The following is a 17,759-nucleotide window of genomic DNA, read 5'->3' on the forward strand; positions in this document are numbered from 1 at the left end:
TGCCCTTGAAAACCTGGCTGGCCTTGTGCCTGGCCGCTTTGCCGGGTCGGGTCTTTTTGTTGTGGCAGGGGTGGGGGCACATTTTAGGTTCCACTCACCACAGTCTTGGCGTGGTAAGCTCTGCCGCCTGGCTGGCTCAGCTGGGGATCGAGGGGAACTGTGGCTCGTCCTCCTGCTCCATCGAGCACCCAGCCTTGCCTTTTCTGTCGGCCCACCGCTGCTTTTTCTTCCCCAGCTGACCAATCAGACTGCGCGCCTGATTTCCAGCGGGCAGCCGCGGTCGAGCGACAAGTGACAAGCGAAAAGTCACCGATCCATTCCCCATTCCATGCAGCACAGTACTCTCTCCATGTTTTTTCCCTGCCGCAAAGTCGTTGGGCATCCGCGCAGCAACACATCCGGGTTCGGAGGACTCGATCAAAGATCCGCGAAGATCGGGGACTCTGCACCTCAGTACCGCAACTTAATTGTGATCTCGAGACGTGTCGCTCATCTAGGATTCCAAGGAAACCTCTTGGCGATGGTTGATGGCGTGCCACGCATGCGGAACTCACCCCACGATGCCAGTGAGCTTGACCGCTGAGCCGCGACGTTGCATTAGCGCGGCCCGGCCTGCAGCCAGTGAGATTGAATGGCAACTGCGCTGCTGTGACAGCTGGATCGGCCACCGCAGCTGGGCTGGCCTTGTTGGCGATGATATCAATGGACTTTCCAACGGACATCGATGAACATAATGCAAATTTCCGGAAGACATTATGTAGATGATGATGTCATACCGTAAGAGAACAGTATCATGGATATTCAGTCTTGCTTCCCCACCTCCAAACATTGTCATGCCAATTCAAAGAGTATCATGTATCTATTCACATAGGCTGCTGATTTTTTTTGACAGAGCGCCTATCCCATATGCAATGCCAAACGCCATCCCCATGCAATCCGTACAATAGGTAAGTGAACGGAAAAAAAATCCCAAACAGAAAACATTTAGGCATGATCCATATCGTACAAGTCTCCCATATGTTGCCAAACATGCATCCAGTCGACCAGTCACCTTTTCTTCCCGTCTAGCAGCTCTGTTCTGCTTCTGCCAAAACCCCTTTACATTCGCCTTATCCCTCTTATCTCACTCACCCAAACTCAACACCCTTTTAACCCAACATATTCTTCGACAACTGTCTCTGCGCCTCGGCCCTAGCCACTTTATCCTTATGTGTTGGCCCGCGCGGTACATTCCAGTACGGATCGCGCACGACTCCCTGCTCACGCCATCTACGCGGCGGCTTCTTGCCGAGCTCGGCCCAGCGCTGCCAGACCCGAATGCCGCGCCGGAACCAGCGCTCCTGCCGCTCCAACTCTTCCTCCTCCGTTGGCTCCCACTTGCTGCGCAGGATGCGCCGGATGGCCTCGGGCGAAACCTCAAACTTCTGTGCGAGCACGGGCGTCGTGTACTCGTCGGGGAACGCCTTGTGCAGCATGCGAATGCCGACAATGGCGTCGGGGGAGAGACGCTTGCGCGGATTCCACCCCTCGGGGAATTTTTTCTTGAGAGCCTCTTTCTGGATCATCCAAGGCTCTTTCTGCTTTTTGGGTTTATCGTCTTCCTCCTTTGGTTTCAACTCTTTTGCGTTCTTTGCCGTCTTCTTCTTTTTTTTGGGCTTGCTCTCCTCGTTTCTCTCGTCCAACGTAGCGGTAGGCCTCTCTTCAGCCTTGGGCGTTGACTCTGCCTTTGACTCGGACGAGCTAGTTATTTCTGACGCTGTCGCCTTTGCGGGCTCGCCGCTTTCGGCTTCATTATACCGAGCACATGATGTGTGAAGGAATCGAGGGGAAAGCGCAAATCTTGCTTCGGGGATGATTGGCTGGTTTTGTGCGGCGAAGACTTGTGAGAAGATAAGGCGCGTTGCTGCTGGTGGCGGCCGGGGAGGGGCATGGATCTGGGCGATACTTCGCACAAAAATGCGCAGGGCGGCTGTACGGCAGGTGCAATCCATGATGTGATCTCAAAGAGCGTTCCCTTGTAGAGAGAGAGTAGGAATGTCGCTAGACAAGGCGCTTTAAAAAGGGATATTAGAAGCACAAATTTGGGTCGGGCGTTGAGAAGCTCTGCAAACGCTTCGATGTGAAAATTTCCCTGGGCCAAACTGCATCCCCAGAGTTCCGGCGCGCCACGCTGTTTTGGGTGGAGATCTGTGGGGCAAACTACCGAAACGGCCAGGAACCGTTCGACGGAGGCCGACCCGTCATTGGCCCACAGAACAAGTGGGGCTGTGCTACTTCAAGAAATAAGTAAATGATGGATGGTAGGAACAAGGGACCAAACTTTAAATGTGATATCAAACTGAAGCAAGCAGATGATAGATGAGTCACAAGGAATGTTAATTGTACAAGGTCTACTTTTCATAGTTTATATAATAGCCCGTTTCTACTTAGCTTCCCGTGTTGACTGCGAAGATGAGACCTATGTCGGCAGCAGAGACATGGTATGTCGGAAAAGCCGGGACTCACCATCACTTTTGGCTCCACAAGTCGACCTGTTTAAACATGATTAAATACACTATATAGTGAGCTACTGAACGCTCTTCAGTGCTGCCCAGTGGTACGTGGCCTGTGCACAGTATTGGTGCACTTAGCTCCCTGCTTCCGTCCCAGCAAAACATGGGATGAAATTGAAATACCAGTTACAACTCCCAACAGTCACAAAACTCTCACCAACCAGCGCACATCTCGATAGCTGACCGTCTGCGGAATTGAACAACGATATAAAAAGAAAAGAGAAGAGAAAAGAGCCATGAAGGAAAAAGCAGAAACAACCTGTCCCTCCACAACCCCCTGTGTCTATTGAGGGATGGGGGATGGGCGCCGCCCACTCCTCGGGTTGAACCCCGGGCCTGTTGGGATTTCACCTTTCTCGAAGGAGGCGGTTAACTACCTATACCACTTGATCATTTGGCCAAGCAGTAGAGCTGGTTGTTGGAAAGGGCAGTGCTAGAAGTAATATATATCTAGTTTGGAACGTGCGGGTTGTGGGAGGGAAATAGCGAGAGGGGAAGGGACTGATCTGACTGGTGCGCCAGGATTATCACTCGGTAACTTTTACTTCAATCTCAATAAGACTGCAGCTATTTCGCTGCAACCCAGTCAGCTAATTCTGAACCAAGGTGATTTATGAGATGCATCGTTCTTCAGTTCTCTGAGAAACAGTCCCCCTTGATCACAGGACCAGTCCTTGCTTGTTACAACTACGAGCGCCTGTTTCTTGTTCACCGAAAACTCCCAATTTCTATTGACTAACCTTCATTACATGATTGTAAATCAGATGAGCTATCTCACTAGGTGTCGCCTTTTTGGAATGACTATGAACGTTGAAACTCCATCCATGCTGTCGGGAATTGGCTGTATATCTGTCAACCAGTGAACATTACTTGTGACTTTGAAGTCATACTCACTGAAGGGTGTGTCGAACTCCTTCCCTGCTGCATCTAACAGGTTTGCTCTCCTCGACCAGTTCTGCTGAGCCACATTCAAACATAAAGGCCGGATAACATCCTCATGTCTAATCTAATGGGCGAAGTTGAATCATCTGATACGCAAACTACACTTTCCGTAGCCAACTTTTCCCCCAATTAGTATAGATTGTCTATGCTTGAGACAGTAGCGGACTACTGCTACCTAGCTTGGCTGTCCGCAAGGGGTTTGAAACATTAGCGGACTTATCCCTAGTCTATGTTACATTGAGAGAGCTGGTCAAGGGCTGGGTGATTTGAACGTTCTCATCATTCAGCGGTCACCGCTGCAGGACTGATGTAAACGGAATTAGGCTCTTAGCGATGTCAGGATAGCCACTGATGAGCCAGTCTGGGAATCAGTTTGAACGTCGCCAAAGCTCATGGTATTGTCTCCAACCACAGAGGACCTTTCGGGGATCAGCTGGGAGTGAAACTGAAGAAGATGTTTTTAGTCTTACCCTGTTCAATTGGGAGAGACGGCCAGCTCGGCTACCGGAGTTTGTCGGAGCAATCATATGGCAATAAGTTCATCTTCAATTGGATTTTCGTCTATTTCCCAGTTTATTCTTCGAGTCCTTCATTTACCACTTCCTTTAATACCATGGCAGCTGCGTAGTGCCACGTCCCGCGACATTTCCTTGACAGTTACCAATACCCGGCCAAGCTCAGCAATCATCCACACATCAGTCAGTCCTATTGAAGATCGGGAAGAAAAGCTCCGGAGATACTGCAACGATCCGCTCAGGCACCAGAAAACCGTCAACCAAGCATGCTCCGCCACGAAATATCAGATGTTTAAGACAGCAGTATAAGCAACATAGAGCCAAAGGGTTGGTTGGACGACCCGAAGGGATGGTGAAACGGATCCTGCTTCGCTTGGCGGCAATATTCCGTGCTGCTGTGTAAAGGGCGTTGTGGCTTAGACTTTTGGGATCTGAGACAGTGCAAAATAGTTACGGACGGGAGCAAAAGACAAACGGATTTGATAAAATCATTTTCATTTTTTGGATAATTAGTACGACAGAATGTCAATAAGATAGGCAGACTAACAGATGTCCGCTCAACCGCTACGGTTGGAAACCCAAACAGACATGCTACTTCCCATGATGATGAAAAACGATGTGATAATGACCACAAACAGCCTTGTCCCACAAACTCTTTGGCACCGCAAACGCCGACCGCTCTGTCGCCCAGTTACCCCGAACCCCATACAGTTTTATTGCTCCCATGAGAATGATAACATGTGAAGGAAGGAAACTCATGAACAGGTAAACAAATAAGCCATAGCTCGTGCATGACCCTTCAAGCATCATGCATCAACTCAACCGGCGGCCTGGCCGTATGCAGCAGCTTAATCGGCACAGGCGGGCGCGGTGCAGGCGGGAATCCTGCGGCACCACGCTCCTCTAGGTCATCCGTCATATCATCGACCGTAACACACGGCAGATCCGGGTTAGCCCCCATAGCCTCAGGCTGGAAAATTAACGTTGAGCTGCGACTCCTAGTCTTCCTCTCTCCATCGCCGGGCACCGACAATGGCGTAATCGGCGATGCGTTGCCGCCGTGCTCTTGGTACTGCTTCAGTTTGGCGAGCGCCTCGGCCAGATCATCGGCATGCACCATTTTGTTGGGCGGCTCCTCGCAGCGCTGCTCCCAGCCGTGCGGCGGGCTAGGCGGCGGCGAGATAAAGAAGAGCTTACCGGCGTCGGGCAGCGCCAGGTGTGTGTCGGCGCGCGTCGGGGCGCCCACGGGTGTGGGCTGTCCGAAGTAGATGCGGCAGCGGTCGCCCAGGATCGCGGTGCCGTCCCACTTGGCGCGCACGCGGATCGCGGCGTCTTCGTCTTGGAAGGAGACGATGATGCGGGCGAAGGATTTCAGCGGCGAGAAGGTGTTGATCTTGACGGTGGTATCTTGGCAGAGCTCGTCGCGGAATTTTTGCAAATTGTCAGGCTGGAAGATCTCGGGGTTCATGAGGTTCGTAAATATAAGGGTATTAGAGGGAGGGGTCGGCTTCGTGACTGGGAGGTTGCTCAGGTCGAGCGTGAGGGTTGACTTGCGCGGGCGACCATTCTGCTGCTGCTGCTCAGAGGAAGTCGGTTGTGTTTGCTGCTGTTGATCTTGCCGTTGCTGCTCGAAGGCGCGCAGGGGCAGTTGCCTGTCTGTCTGCGCCATGGTGATGAATGTATCTGGTGATGATATTTGGGCTGTTGGGATGTAGAATCGAGGTTGCTATCGTCGCTGAAGAAGACAGCTCCGGTTTTGCTAAAAAATCGCAGAGTCTTTTAAGGTCGGTAGTTAAAAGGAAGGTCGTTTGAATGTTCGAGAAAAGATCCAGATTAAGAAGCTGTTGAAGAGTTGGCTGGGGAAATGCAGACGGTTGGTTGCGGACTGATGTGGAAGGTCGTTACTGGCCAGAGACGAGATGTGAGTGGGTGGCAGGGAAATTTATGGTTGACCATACAGTAGTTTACAATCTTACACATACAGCCGTAGGCGCATCTGCCGCATCTGAATCTCACACAAGACAAGCACTGCCTGCCGTGAAATGGTTACTTTTCATAGCCCAATCACACAGGTCCGTTAGAACAGTTAGCGAAACCCACTTAGAACTAGGCGCACAGGCATATTCTGCCACGACATAGCTCCAGAAGGGCAACTCAGCCTCTGATACGGGGCCCCAAAGTCCACTGAATGGCACCCATGACCCCCCCTTATGCTGTGGCATCGGTAATTTACGATGGTACGTTCCGCCAGCTTCAGCTGGGGCCTGGCAGCGGGCTACGCGAGTTGCCTGCGGCCAGCCAAGCCTCTCTCCAATTTTTCATCGCGAACTCCGTCCTGTCGAGTCAAAATCGCACAATATGTCGCACGTTTTGATCCAGCCTCTACTATCGCCACTGAAGTTGGATACCAATCATTCCAGACGATTCCAGTGAAGTAACCAAGCACAAAAGCGAGAAACAGCAGCTCTTGCCACGAGCTTGACCCCATGTTGAAACGGCTCTTTCCCCGTTGGGCCACCGGGAACCCATGATTGGCTGCAAAGCCACCATTCTGCGACGGCTTGCACAGCCTCACTTTCCACCACCTCAGCCTCGCCCCCTCTTGCCTCTCACCACTGGACGCTCGAACGGGTCAACCGCCCGGACTTTGAAACTGTCTCAGAGTTTGACTACCTTCTCTGTTAGGGGTGTCGCGCCTTGTTCCTTTAGCGCGCCATCGAAACCGATGGACGCTTAACAACGAGCAGAGCCTCGCGGCCTCTCTAGGGCCTACCGATACTTCGTTAGCAAGGCATTGTTTTCAACACTTCGATACGAACTACGGGGGCAACGAAACACTGCCAACTATCTTCAGCTTAGCAGGGCATTCGCACCTCCTCTCTCGGTGTAACTCGTGTAGATTTTCAGCATTGGAGTCATGTCTTCGAAGGCCAAGCAGCTCAGCCTGCTCACGCCACCGTGTCATATGCAACAGCAAAGGCCAAAGGAGCGTACCACCAACAAAAGCCAGGAAATGATAATGGGATGAAGTCACCAACGCCTGCTTTGTTGGGAACCGACGGCAGTGTCATTTACACTCCACTTTACACCTTAGGTAACGGAGGTAAGGAAGAAAAAGTTTCATCACAAGGAAATAATGAACTGGGTCTTAGCGCGCTGGATGCTCTGTATGGATTAGGCAGTCCTGCCCTGTATGGATATGTAAGTCGGCACAAGACATTCAGTGGTGCTACCCTAGTCTGTCGGCTAGATGGACGTACATCCTTCCGGCGCCTGGAGCTTGAAGTAGTAGCCCAAGGCAGACCTAACTAAGATAACCTCCATGCGCCAAGGAGGCGCAGCGTCGTTGGCTCTAACGAGGAGTATCGCATCCAGCTTTGATGCATGTGAGAAGAATGAACCCTATCTCATTCCCTTCATCTATGAGAATGGGGTTATGTTATCCGGTTTGCCTTATTCCTCAGTTGGACGCTACATCTCAAGTTCTAAGGTGAAAGCGTCCAACACTTGTAGCAGCTCCAGTGATCTCCAGAAGCGAGATATATGCAGCTCTAGAAGTAGAAGGTCAAGTATCACAAATTAAAAGGACAATTGTCATGTATAGTACACTCGGAGATAGTCCGACAACAGGCCTATCTCTTCTCCTGGAAGCTCAGACTTTCCAATTCCGCCCATTCCGACTACCTGATTTCAACCCCCAACTTAGCCACCAACCCCTTAACCACCCGATCATGCATCTCATTCGTCTCAGTATTTGTCAACGTCCGCTCCAAACTGCGATAGTTAATCCTATAGCACATGCTCTTCCTCCCCGTCTTAGGATGCACGAACTCATCTACTTTCTTCACATCCTCGACCACATCGCCCACTGCGTCACGCACGATCTCCATCAGATCATTCTCATGGAACTCATCCTTCGGCAGCCAGAACGATACGTCCTTATAACAAGCGGGGTGCTTGCTGAACGGTACGAAGGGCCTGATCTTGCTTAAGTCATCCTCGACGCCCCGGAATTGTGACAAGAACCGCTCGTCTTGCGACCAGAACAGCCGGATGTCGGGGATCTTGAACAGGAGCATGGCTACACGCTCGAGTCCGATGCCGAAGGCCCAGCCGGACTTGTGCGGGACCCCGGCATTGTTGAGGACGTGCTGCTGGCTCACGCCGCAGCCGAGAATCTCCAGCCAGTCGCCGTTGTAGTGTACCTCCAGCTCCCAGCTGGGTGATGTGAAGGGGAAGTAGGCCTCAACCCAGCGCACGCGTAGGGGTTCATCCTGTTGCGGAGAACCACCCGCAGCAGCGACATTAGCAGCCTTCGCTCGGGTAAAGATCTCATTAACCATCAACTCCAGCGAGCGCTTCAGATGCGCCGCAATAGCGGCTGCCTCCTCAGGAGTATGATGCCCCTCTTGGAGGGGATTCCTCTCGGGATGGAAGGGCGGGTTGGGGTCTTCAACCGTCATATTATGCTTCGGCAGGCGTTCCAGATCCTCATATACAGCCGCGACCAAGTCCCCATTGGGCACGAGCCGGCGGTCCCAGACACGGGCGCCCTCCATCTGGTGAAAGACGGGGTAGTGCGAGCGATCAACCTCATCACGGCGATAGACGTCGGCACTGATGAGGTAGCCACCGGTATCGTTTTCTCGGAAGAGTTGCGCCTCGTGTGCGCTGGTGTGTGTACGCAAGAGCGTGGACTGGTTGATGTAGTAGGTGTCGGTGCGGGCACGGCCCGGGTGGTCGGGGGGGAAGCCGAGGGAGTCGAAGTTCTCGTGGGTCGAAACAACCGGATCAAACTCGTTGTAGTATTTGTAGGTCGGGCCAGGAAAGACAGACTCGATGATCTTTCGGGTGATGGACACGGGGTGGTCCTTTTGGAGGTGCAGCTTGCGCGAGGTCAGGGAGAGTACGGTGGAGGAGACGTTGTACCACGAGTCCGTAGGGTATGACCTGCCGTTGATGGTGACAGTTTTCTGCGCGTTGGGCGTTGGCGACACGCGGGACTCAGCTACCGAGGAAGAGGCATCTTTGTCACAGACATTCGAATATCAGCGACGGGCTGGTTTGAATACATGTGTGCTATGCCGCATTGCTAACCTGGTGAGTAGTATCTGGAGTACGAAAATACCCTCAAGCGAAGGACTGGCGTGATTATGCGCAGCCTGCTGCTGCCCTGCCGCAATGGCCACGATATGTTCGAGCAGGCCCCAGCACCGGGCCGGAGGGCGGCCATGACAACCCGCGGTCCGACCATGCTGGTCTCAGAATGCGGCTCAAGATGGCCTGAGGGAGGTTTGGTGGGTACCAGAGATCTCACCTCAAAAACAGACGAATCGATCGCGGGACAAGGGAGGGTCGAAAACTTCAAGTGGGTCCCAGTGCCAAGAGGGCATCGGACGGACAGGGGCCTGCCGAAGGCTCGACATGATTGGTCAATTGCTTGAAGCTCAGCCCCAAAGGTTCTCGCAGCTCTGCTGGGGCTTTGGCGATCTTGAACTTTTCAACACCAATATCACTGATCACCAATCAGTGAAAAGAGGAAACAAGAGATTACTTTTTGTATTTTATCTACCATTTTTGAAGCTATTCTGTGCATTCCATCTGGTAAATTAAGGAAGTACACAATTCAGAGCATATCTTGGCAAGATCTCGATCCTCCCACCCCGCATCTACTCCTCGAGAGGCCTCTTCTGCGGCACCGTGATGGGCAAGGTTTTCTGGAGAACGACGCTGCCAAATGGTGAGCGATGATATTTCCGAGAAAATATAGACGGCCAAGAAATGCATCGATTTCAACAGCCACGGGATGCGCCAACGACAAGCTTACTTGCTCAGAGGCTGGCCATCCTTGATCTTCTGCAGACCGTACTTCTCCAGGCGAATGCCCTGGATGGCGATGAAGCCAGTGGTGTCCATCGGCTGGAAGGTCTCGAGCGAGTCCATGGAGGCATCCTCCTGAGAGTAGAGGATGCTGGTGTTGCTCTTGCGGCCCAGGACGTAGGCGTTGCCCTTGTAAACAGACATGCGGACCTCACCGGTCACGTTTTGTTGAGAGAAGATGATGGAGTTCTCCAGGAACTCGCGTTCAGGAGAAAAGTACATGCCGTTGTAGAGGCAGTGCGACCACTCAATGGTGACAAATTGGTCGCGGAGCTTACGAACGCGGGAGTCCATGACGAGACCCTCAAGGTCGATATGGGCCAGACGAGCGATGGTCAAGCCAGGAGTGTCGTAGCAGCCTGTACCTGTTAGCATACTTTTTGAACCAGATTAGACAACATTTTCTTACCTCTGCTCTTGAGACCGATGAAGCGGTTCTCGACGATATCGATACGGCCAACGCCGTTGTCGTGGCCGATCTTGTTGAGGGTTTTGAAGAGCTCCACTGAGTCGGTCACCTCACCCTCAGGAGTGACAAGCTTGACGGGGATGCCCTTCTCGAAGTGGATGGTGAAGTTGTACGGCTTGTCGGGAGCATCTTGGGGGTCAACAGTGCGGGTCCAGAGCTCCTTGGGAGGAGTGTAGTCAGGGTCCTCCTATACGGGGGTCAGAAGCAGGCCTCAGGGCGGAACTCTTGGGGTAAACATACAAGAACACCAGCCTCGTACGAGCAGTGAACGAGGTTGTCGTCCATTGACCACGGGGCCTTTGGGGTGGCTGAGACGGGGATGTTGTTCTCTGCAGCGAACTTCAGAAGGTCGGCACGACCCTGGAAGCGCTGAATGAACTCAGGCATACGCCAAGGGGCGATAACCTTGAGCTTGGGGTTGCAGGCCTTGAAGGCCAGCTCGAAGCGGACCTGGCTGGGAGGTTGTCAGCGGGAGCGATTGTAACATTTGTGACATCCTCAAGGTGGGATAACGTACTCATTCTGCAGAAACCGTCAGCATCATGTTAAAATCTATTGATCCCAGGGAGGAGACTTACACCCTTGCCAGTGCAGCCGTGGCTGACATATTCGCAGTTGTACTGCTGGGCAACGCGGACTTGAGCGCGGGCGATGATGGGGCGGGCCAGAGAGGTACCAAGCAGGTAGCGGTCCTCATAGATGGCATTGCACTGGATGGCACGGAAGACAATCTCCTCGACGAACTCTCGCTGGAGGTCCTCAATGACCATACGCTCAGCGCCGAGGGCGAGAGCCTTCTTCTCAACCTCAGCCCAGTCCTCCTGCTGGCCGACGTTGGCGAGGAAGCACACAACAGTGTAGCCCTAGTCAAGCTGTTAGAGTAAGGCTGTCCAATGGCTTAGTCAAGGGGGTAGCGGCAGTTACCTCGAGGATGAGCCATTTCAGGATGGTGGAGGTGTCGAGGCCTGGAATCTGGGTGTCAGTCTTGTTCAAATCGGGCAGGTCGAAAGCAATCGAGATCCAGATCCATGCCACCGGCAATGCTAATGCTCAATGGCCATGGTGCTTCATGGACGCTGGCATAGAGGACAATGGCATGGCGCGCGGCTGTGGGACATAGCACATGTCATACCTCCAGAGTAGGCGCTAGAGAGGAGCGTGGTGGTCAGCGTCGAGTCCCGTCGCACTAAGGTCACGTCTCAAAGCAGACGGTGCGGGGCACTTACAGACAAACGCGACCCTTGGACATGGTGATTGATGTGAAGGTTGAGAAGAATATGGTCAAGATCTAGAAAATCTAGAAGCTCTCGAAAAACAAGTGGGGAATGGAGAGAAGAAGCAGGAGAGGAGGAGTGTTGAGAAGAAAAGCTCCCGGCTTTTCCCACTAACCAACCGTTTGACTCAGGATGACTCGATCCATCCCTGGTCAATGCCTGGGTGGTCACAAAACTTTTTGATTCAGTGTCCCGCCCGATATCGCCCCGATACGTTCTTATCGCAGCTTATCGTCATGATAACGGCCCTACGGCCCCGCGATAGCCGGGACTGTGACGTATCATAGCGGGCCACCCTTTCGTTCCCCAGCCGAGGTGCACGGACCATATGGGTTATTGGAGATGCTTGGCATGCCGAAACAATGGCCGATCGGCCCCAAAAATTGAAGTCTAAAGCGACGCTTATCGCGAATCTTCTTCCGTCCCTTTTAAACATCGCCCAGCGCAGGTTACGTATCTAGAGTCGCACATTGGGTTCGCCTGTGACGACAAGATACGCAAGTCATATCCTTGTGCTGCTGTGCGACGTTTCACACATCGGGGCATAGCGGAATGCGACTATAACGAACTCGTCGCTCGTTTTTTTCTCCATTTTTTCTTCAGCTCTAGCCCGGGGACCTCTGCGACATACAAGTCAAGGAGATGCAGGCAGCAGAAAACAACACCACGGCCTCGCCACGGCCCGCTGGCGCTACTGCTGTTCTGAAAAGCGAGGATAAGTCCTCATCTCAGAGCATGCGGAAGCCAATCCATTATCCTTTTTGGTTTGGCGGCAGCGCCAGCAGCATGGCAGCGTGTGTGACCCATCCCCTGGATCTCGGTAAGTGATCGAATTGGCAATTGCAACTTCATATCTAGACACTCAGCTAATCAATGTTTCAGTCAAGGTACAGTAAACTGCAAATTCGGCCTCCTCTCACTCTTCTAACATCGCTTCCACAGGTCCGCTTGCAAACCCGTACCAGTAGCATGCCCTCTTCGATGGTGGGGACCTTCGTCCACGTCGTCAAGAACGAAGGCCTGCGTGGCCTCTACAGCGGTATCTCGGCCTCCTTGCTGCGCCAGATCACCTACAGTACGACTCGCTTCGGCATCTACGAGGAGCTCAAATCGCGCTTTTCTTCGACCCACCATACCGGTCCCGACGGCAAGCCGAAGCCCCCTTCCTTCCCTCTCCTGATTGGCATGGCTACAGTCTCCGGCGTCATTGGCGGCATTGCCGGCAACCCAGCAGACGTGCTCAACGTGCGTATGCAGCACGACGCTGCTCTCCCCCCCGCTCGGCGACGCAACTACGCCCATGCCATTGACGGCCTGGTGCGCATGGTGCGTGAAGAGGGCCCTGCCAGCCTGATGCGCGGCGTTGGCCCCAACAGTGTACGTGCAGCGGCCATGACAGCCAGCCAGCTGGCCAGCTACGATATGTTTAAGCGGACGATGCTAGCGCTCACGCCGCTGCATGACGGCTTGGTGGTGCACTTCACGTCTAGCTTCATGGCTGGCGTGGTTGCTGCCACCGTGACCAGCCCGATCGACGTGATCAAGACACGGGTCATGTCAGCGCACGGGAACCACGGTGTTCTGCATGTTGTGAGGGAAGTGTCGGCCAAGGAGGGGTTGGGTTGGATGTTTAGAGGATGGGTGCCGAGCTTTTTGAGGCTGGGGCCGTAGGTTTCCCCTCTTTTCCCCACTTGGCCAGTCGGTGATGGTTGGTATACTAACGTTGGTAACAGTCAAACCATCTGCACCTTCATTTTCTTGGAATCTCACCGGAAAGTGTACAGGAAACTTAAGGGCATAGAAGAGGAGGAGTAATGCGTCATAGACGGCATGGCCCGCATTCACGACGAACAACTCGAGACTCGGCGTAATTCCATCCACACAACATAGCACCCCGAACACCCACATTACCTCATTTCTCGCCCTTTCGGTAACAATTTCATATGAAAGATGAGGCCAGTGGATAGACGGCAGGATTGGATGACGTACCATGATACAGGAAAGAGGGGGCAGCGGTCAGGGAGGAGACAAAAAGACTTAGACGGATGGGAAGTCTTATTAATCAGGAACCACGATGCATACAGCTGGCAGGGTAGCGGGATCAGGGGCGTTTGATTCATCATTTTGCATTTTGTTTCCTTTTTATTTTTTTTACCCTCTTTCTCTTTCATGTCTCGAGCATAAGAGATGGGAACGGCCGGCATCAGGATTGATTTATCTTGGTAACACAATGTTTTTTTTTTCCTGTTCTGTTGACAAATAAGCACAGGTCTATTTGAGGTTGTAGTGTAGACTTGAGTGTTTCGGTTGAGGATGTGTGTTCTTGGATCTTTAGACTCTGATTGAGGGTCTCGGTGATAGAGAGGTTGTAAAATCCTTGTTGTTCCTCCCGTTCTCTCATGTTCCGTTTAATACCAAAGAGGGAAGTGTCGGTCTTTATTCTGTTTCAAACTCCTGTCGAGTTCTTGCATCAAACATGCTGCTTCGAGAGACATGTGGAAGGAGGTTGAATATTGAGAGTTAAGTTCAAGCATTAGCACCCGTCAGAGTATCAATTAGACAGCCCTTTTCTATCATTTTAGTTTTCGTTCTCCCCCTAATAGATTTATAGCCGATACCTCTCCTGGTCCCGAAACGAACTCCCGCTGGTATCTCAGGTAGTTAAGGTGGTAGGAGCAACCAAACTCCACAGTGCTCAACCAGCCTGCCAAGCTGATGCCTCTCCAACATGGCGTGCGCTCTGGAAGCAGGCTGCTATAGATCAGATTAAGCTGGCATCGCCTAATATAGTGGTATATGGCGAACAGGCACAATTTTGGTCCGCATCTCGGCATCAGGCGGCAACTGCACGCTCGAGAGACTGCCCTAACCAGGACCAAGCCCACGCCATCTCAAACAAACACCCCGTATCCTGCTCCCATTCAAGGCCAACCGCCCGCCCCAACACCATATGGCGTCTGCCCATACGGTGTCGTCCCGCCAGCCGCACCGCCCCACGAGCTCTGGTTCCCGCCGTTGCCAAACGGCGTAGTATACCCACCACCAAACCCATCCGTACCACCGCCCGCGCCGAATCCGCCGCCGGGGCTACGAGGACCGCGGTAGTCGCCGTTCGCGCCGCCGCTGTCGCCCTCGGTCAGCTCGTGGATCAGGCCGGCCAGCTTCTGCTGCAGCACCTTGATGCCCTCCTGCACGATCGCGTCCGGCGGCAGCGGGCCGGCCGACTCGACGTTGAAGTAGAACCGGTTCGGGACCGCGTCGTAGTCGAAGGGCTCGCCTTCCTGGGGAGGCTCTTCCCACTCGGCGTACTCACTTGGGGGCCTTGGTTGGGGTGAGTTGATTGGTTCTTTAAAAGGGGGTTATTTGGCTCGTGGACAAGAGGGGAAGGTGCTCACCATTCCGCCTTGGGATCCTGCTCATACCACAGGTCCAGGTGATGCAGCTTGTTGTGCGGGTCATACTCGAAGCCGATGGCCGCCGAGGGCGCCCACTTTGCGTGCTCTTTGGCGATTCCCTTCTTGGCTATGCACTCGAGCTTGATCTCCTGGCCAGGGCGCAACTTCAGGATGAGCGGGCCGAGGCCATCGGGGTCGTTGATGATGGGGGTGCCGAGGTTCTGGTTCACGCGCTCGCCGACTGGAACAAGATCGCGGGAGAAGACGTGCATGTTCTCATCGCCCGTGCACTTAGCATGGAGCGACAGCCGTACACTACACTGTTCGCAGTAGCCGTCGCAATCGCAGTCGCGCGAATATAGGAGTTGGTCGACGCCTTCAGCGTTGAGCGGGATCAAGCCCAGGCGGTGGGCGATAAATTCGTCGGCAAGGACGGAAGTGTTGACTTCAATTTCGACTAGGTCAATAGCAATCGTGGGGATCTCAGCTAGCATAACGCGGCGGAGAGAGTTGGCGAAGGAGAGGTCAGCATTGGAGAGCTCGAACTTGACGCGCGTCGAGTCTGCCTACAAGCACAAATGTGTTAGAGCCGACCGGATCGTAAACTTTCGTCTTGAGGTAAACGAGCTGCAAGAGGCAAGTATAGCGGCGGTCGCGACACAGGTGACGTACTTGGGAAATTTTGACGGCCGGTCCTAATGACTCGGCGTCATCCATCACCATAGGATCGTAGTCCATCATCTCAGCGGTGTCCCTTCGCGCGGTCAAGCAGAGGAGAAATTAAGGGTCAAAACGAAGGGCCTAATGGTGAATGGTTGGGTTTGCGGCGAAGGGGCGGTCGCTGGAGGTGTTTTCGTAGGAGCTTGATGGATGGCGCGAAACACGACACATGCGCCGAGATGCGCTCAACAATTGTCAAAAGCGGACAGCAGCCTGTGATAAGCGCTTATCTTCACGTGGCTAAAGTACGGGCTCATACGTACCGCGGGGCGTGGATGCAGCAAATCCCAGCCACCCCGCAAATCCGCTTTCCTTGATCTGGCTTAGCTCCTGTCGCTGCTTGGGCCCCACCTTGACAAGCTTAGGACAAAAACCTGCACGGTCAGCTGAGGGGCCGACCAACTTGGCTGCTCAACGACGCGGGCGGCCCGTCAAATGTTCCGCCTGCAACGTTCGGTCGAATGGCCGAGCGCCGCCCTCGCGAAAAAAAAAGCCCCCATAAATTTTCCCTGGAACGGCGCTCCGAAGTTGAGGTCATCGGCTCCCATTTCAACCCTCCCACGCACCCCGCAACCATGCTACAACGGACCATCTCGACTGCCTCGCGCGCCCTGCGCTCCACTGCCCATCTGGGCACCGCCGGCATCCAGCGCCAGTTCCAGGGCGCCGCCGCCCGCACTCAGCTCTTCCAGATCCCGGTGACCGCCTCCCGGCCACTTGCTGCCCGGACAGCGAGGTGGTACAGCTCTGAAGCCGAGGCCAAGAACGGCGAGGAGGCCAAGAAGGAGGAGAAGAAGGAGGAGAGCAAGGAGGGCAGCGAGGAGGTTAAGAAGGAGGGTGAGGAGAAGACCGAGAGCCCTGAGGAGGCCCTTAAGAAACAACTAGAGGCCAAGGAGGCCGAGGTCCGGGAGTTCAAGGTATGCGATTATTATATTCTTGCTTTTCCGACCAGCTGCTAACCTCGATTAGGACCGCTGGATGCGCGCGGTTGCAGAGTTCCAGAATCTGCAAACCAGGACACAGGCCGAGGTCAAGGCCGCCAAGGAGTTCGCCATTCAGCGCTTCGCTAAGGACTTGTTGGACACGGTCGACAATTTTGAGCGTGCTCTGGGTGCCGTTCCCCAGGAGAAGCTGCAGGCGACCGGCGATGACCAGAACAGCAACAAGGACCTCATCAGCCTGTATGAGGGCATCAAGATGATCGAGACGGTCATGCTCTCGACCTTCAAGAAGCACGGCATCGAGCGTTTCGATCCCGTCGGCGAGGTCTTCAACCCCCAGGAGCACGAGGCCACCTTCATGGCTGCCATGCCTGACAAGGAACACAACACCGTGTTCCACGTTCAGTCGAAGGGATTTAAGCTCAACGGCCGCGTTCTGCGCGCCGCCAAGGTCGGCGTTGTCAAGAACAAATAAGCTTTTTAATCGAGGGCATTCAGCAACTCAACTCTAACCACTCTACGGGACATCCCCGTTGTACTATTACCATGTGTCACTCCTGTCTATGACTCGGATTTGTATGCAAGACCTCAGAAGGAAAAGCACAGGACCAGGGCGGCCGGGCGTTTCGTGTCGTGTTTTCTTCTCATGTATAATGCTCCTCTCATGACATGTCTCTCATACCATCTCCAGCACTTCAAATACGGCTCAAGAAAAGAAAAACGGGATAGATGATTATGGCTGCTCTGGACAGCTGAGGGCGGTATATAGGGCGCGCGCACAATAATGCATATATCTTGTTTGGGTGGTGGTTGTGATGACCTCTCCTCTCTGATCTCATACTGCGACACATGGCATCCGAAGGTCTCGAGTAATCCCTTTTGCTTAACCCTTGGGTGCTAACGCACTCTTAGTTCACATCTATTAAGTCAACTCGTCAAGCTGCTGGCCAGCTATATCTCATGTCCACATTCATCCTCCCGACAACATCACACCTTTTTGTCCAGAAATACTCACTCTGACAAGATAGCACGGCACCTGACTCACTAAGTACGTTTACCATCGGAACAAGA

The 17,759-nt window shown here is 53.5% G+C and overlaps 6 protein-coding genes across 6 annotated transcripts; 2 read left to right on the forward strand and 4 right to left on the reverse strand.

Annotated features, from left to right (window-relative positions):
- Window positions 1–1,148: 1,148 nt before the first annotated feature.
- CTHT_0016010 (uncharacterized protein) lies at window positions 1,149–1,991 on the reverse strand (the record flags this gene model as incomplete). The annotated part of the gene is made up of 1 exon (XM_006692041.1): window positions 1,149–1,991. One exon carries the CDS (start codon window positions 1,989–1,991, stop codon window positions 1,149–1,151), a length of 843 nt encoding a protein of 280 aa, XP_006692104.1.
- A 2,817-nt stretch (window positions 1,992–4,808) lies between these two features.
- CTHT_0016020 (putative calcineurin-binding protein) lies at window positions 4,809–5,678 on the reverse strand (the record flags this gene model as incomplete). The annotated part of the gene is made up of 1 exon (XM_006692042.1): window positions 4,809–5,678. The coding sequence occupies one exon, from the start codon at window positions 5,676–5,678 to the stop codon at window positions 4,809–4,811; it is 870 nt and encodes a 289-aa protein (XP_006692105.1).
- A 2,011-nt stretch (window positions 5,679–7,689) lies between these two features.
- Window positions 7,690–11,607, reverse strand: CTHT_0016030 (mitochondrial phenylalanyl-tRNA synthetase-like protein; the record flags this gene model as incomplete). The annotated part of the gene is made up of 11 exons (XM_006692043.1): window positions 7,690–9,017; window positions 9,107–9,292; window positions 9,412–9,524; window positions 9,837–10,248; window positions 10,299–10,545; window positions 10,599–10,812; window positions 10,876–10,880; window positions 10,937–11,221; window positions 11,283–11,401; window positions 11,491–11,504; window positions 11,585–11,607. The coding sequence occupies 11 exons, from the start codon at window positions 11,605–11,607 to the stop codon at window positions 7,690–7,692; spliced, it is 2,946 nt and encodes a 981-aa protein (XP_006692106.1).
- A 667-nt stretch (window positions 11,608–12,274) lies between these two features.
- CTHT_0016040 (putative mitochondrial dicarboxylate protein) lies at window positions 12,275–13,447 on the forward strand (the record flags this gene model as incomplete). The annotated part of the gene is made up of 4 exons (XM_006692044.1): window positions 12,275–12,452; window positions 12,515–12,519; window positions 12,575–13,299; window positions 13,366–13,447. 4 exons carry the CDS (start codon window positions 12,275–12,277, stop codon window positions 13,445–13,447), a joined length of 990 nt encoding a protein of 329 aa, XP_006692107.1.
- A 1,106-nt stretch (window positions 13,448–14,553) lies between these two features.
- Window positions 14,554–15,768, reverse strand: CTHT_0016050 (RNA polymerase II subunit 3-like protein; the record flags this gene model as incomplete). The annotated part of the gene is made up of 3 exons (XM_006692045.1): window positions 14,554–14,953; window positions 15,028–15,593; window positions 15,700–15,768. 3 exons carry the CDS (start codon window positions 15,766–15,768, stop codon window positions 14,554–14,556), a joined length of 1,035 nt encoding a protein of 344 aa, XP_006692108.1.
- A 554-nt stretch (window positions 15,769–16,322) lies between these two features.
- Window positions 16,323–17,163, forward strand: CTHT_0016060 (uncharacterized protein; the record flags this gene model as incomplete). Its single annotated transcript, XM_006692046.1, has 2 exons — window positions 16,323–16,664; window positions 16,717–17,163. 2 exons carry the CDS (start codon window positions 16,323–16,325, stop codon window positions 17,161–17,163), a joined length of 789 nt encoding a protein of 262 aa, XP_006692109.1.
- Between the last annotated feature and the right edge of the window lie 596 nt (window positions 17,164–17,759).

The sequence above is a fragment of the Thermochaetoides thermophila genome (genome assembly GCF_000221225.1).
Source record: "Thermochaetoides thermophila DSM 1495 unplaced genomic scaffold scf7180000011814, whole genome shotgun sequence".
Taxonomy (NCBI): domain Eukaryota; kingdom Fungi; phylum Ascomycota; class Sordariomycetes; order Sordariales; family Chaetomiaceae; genus Thermochaetoides; species Thermochaetoides thermophila.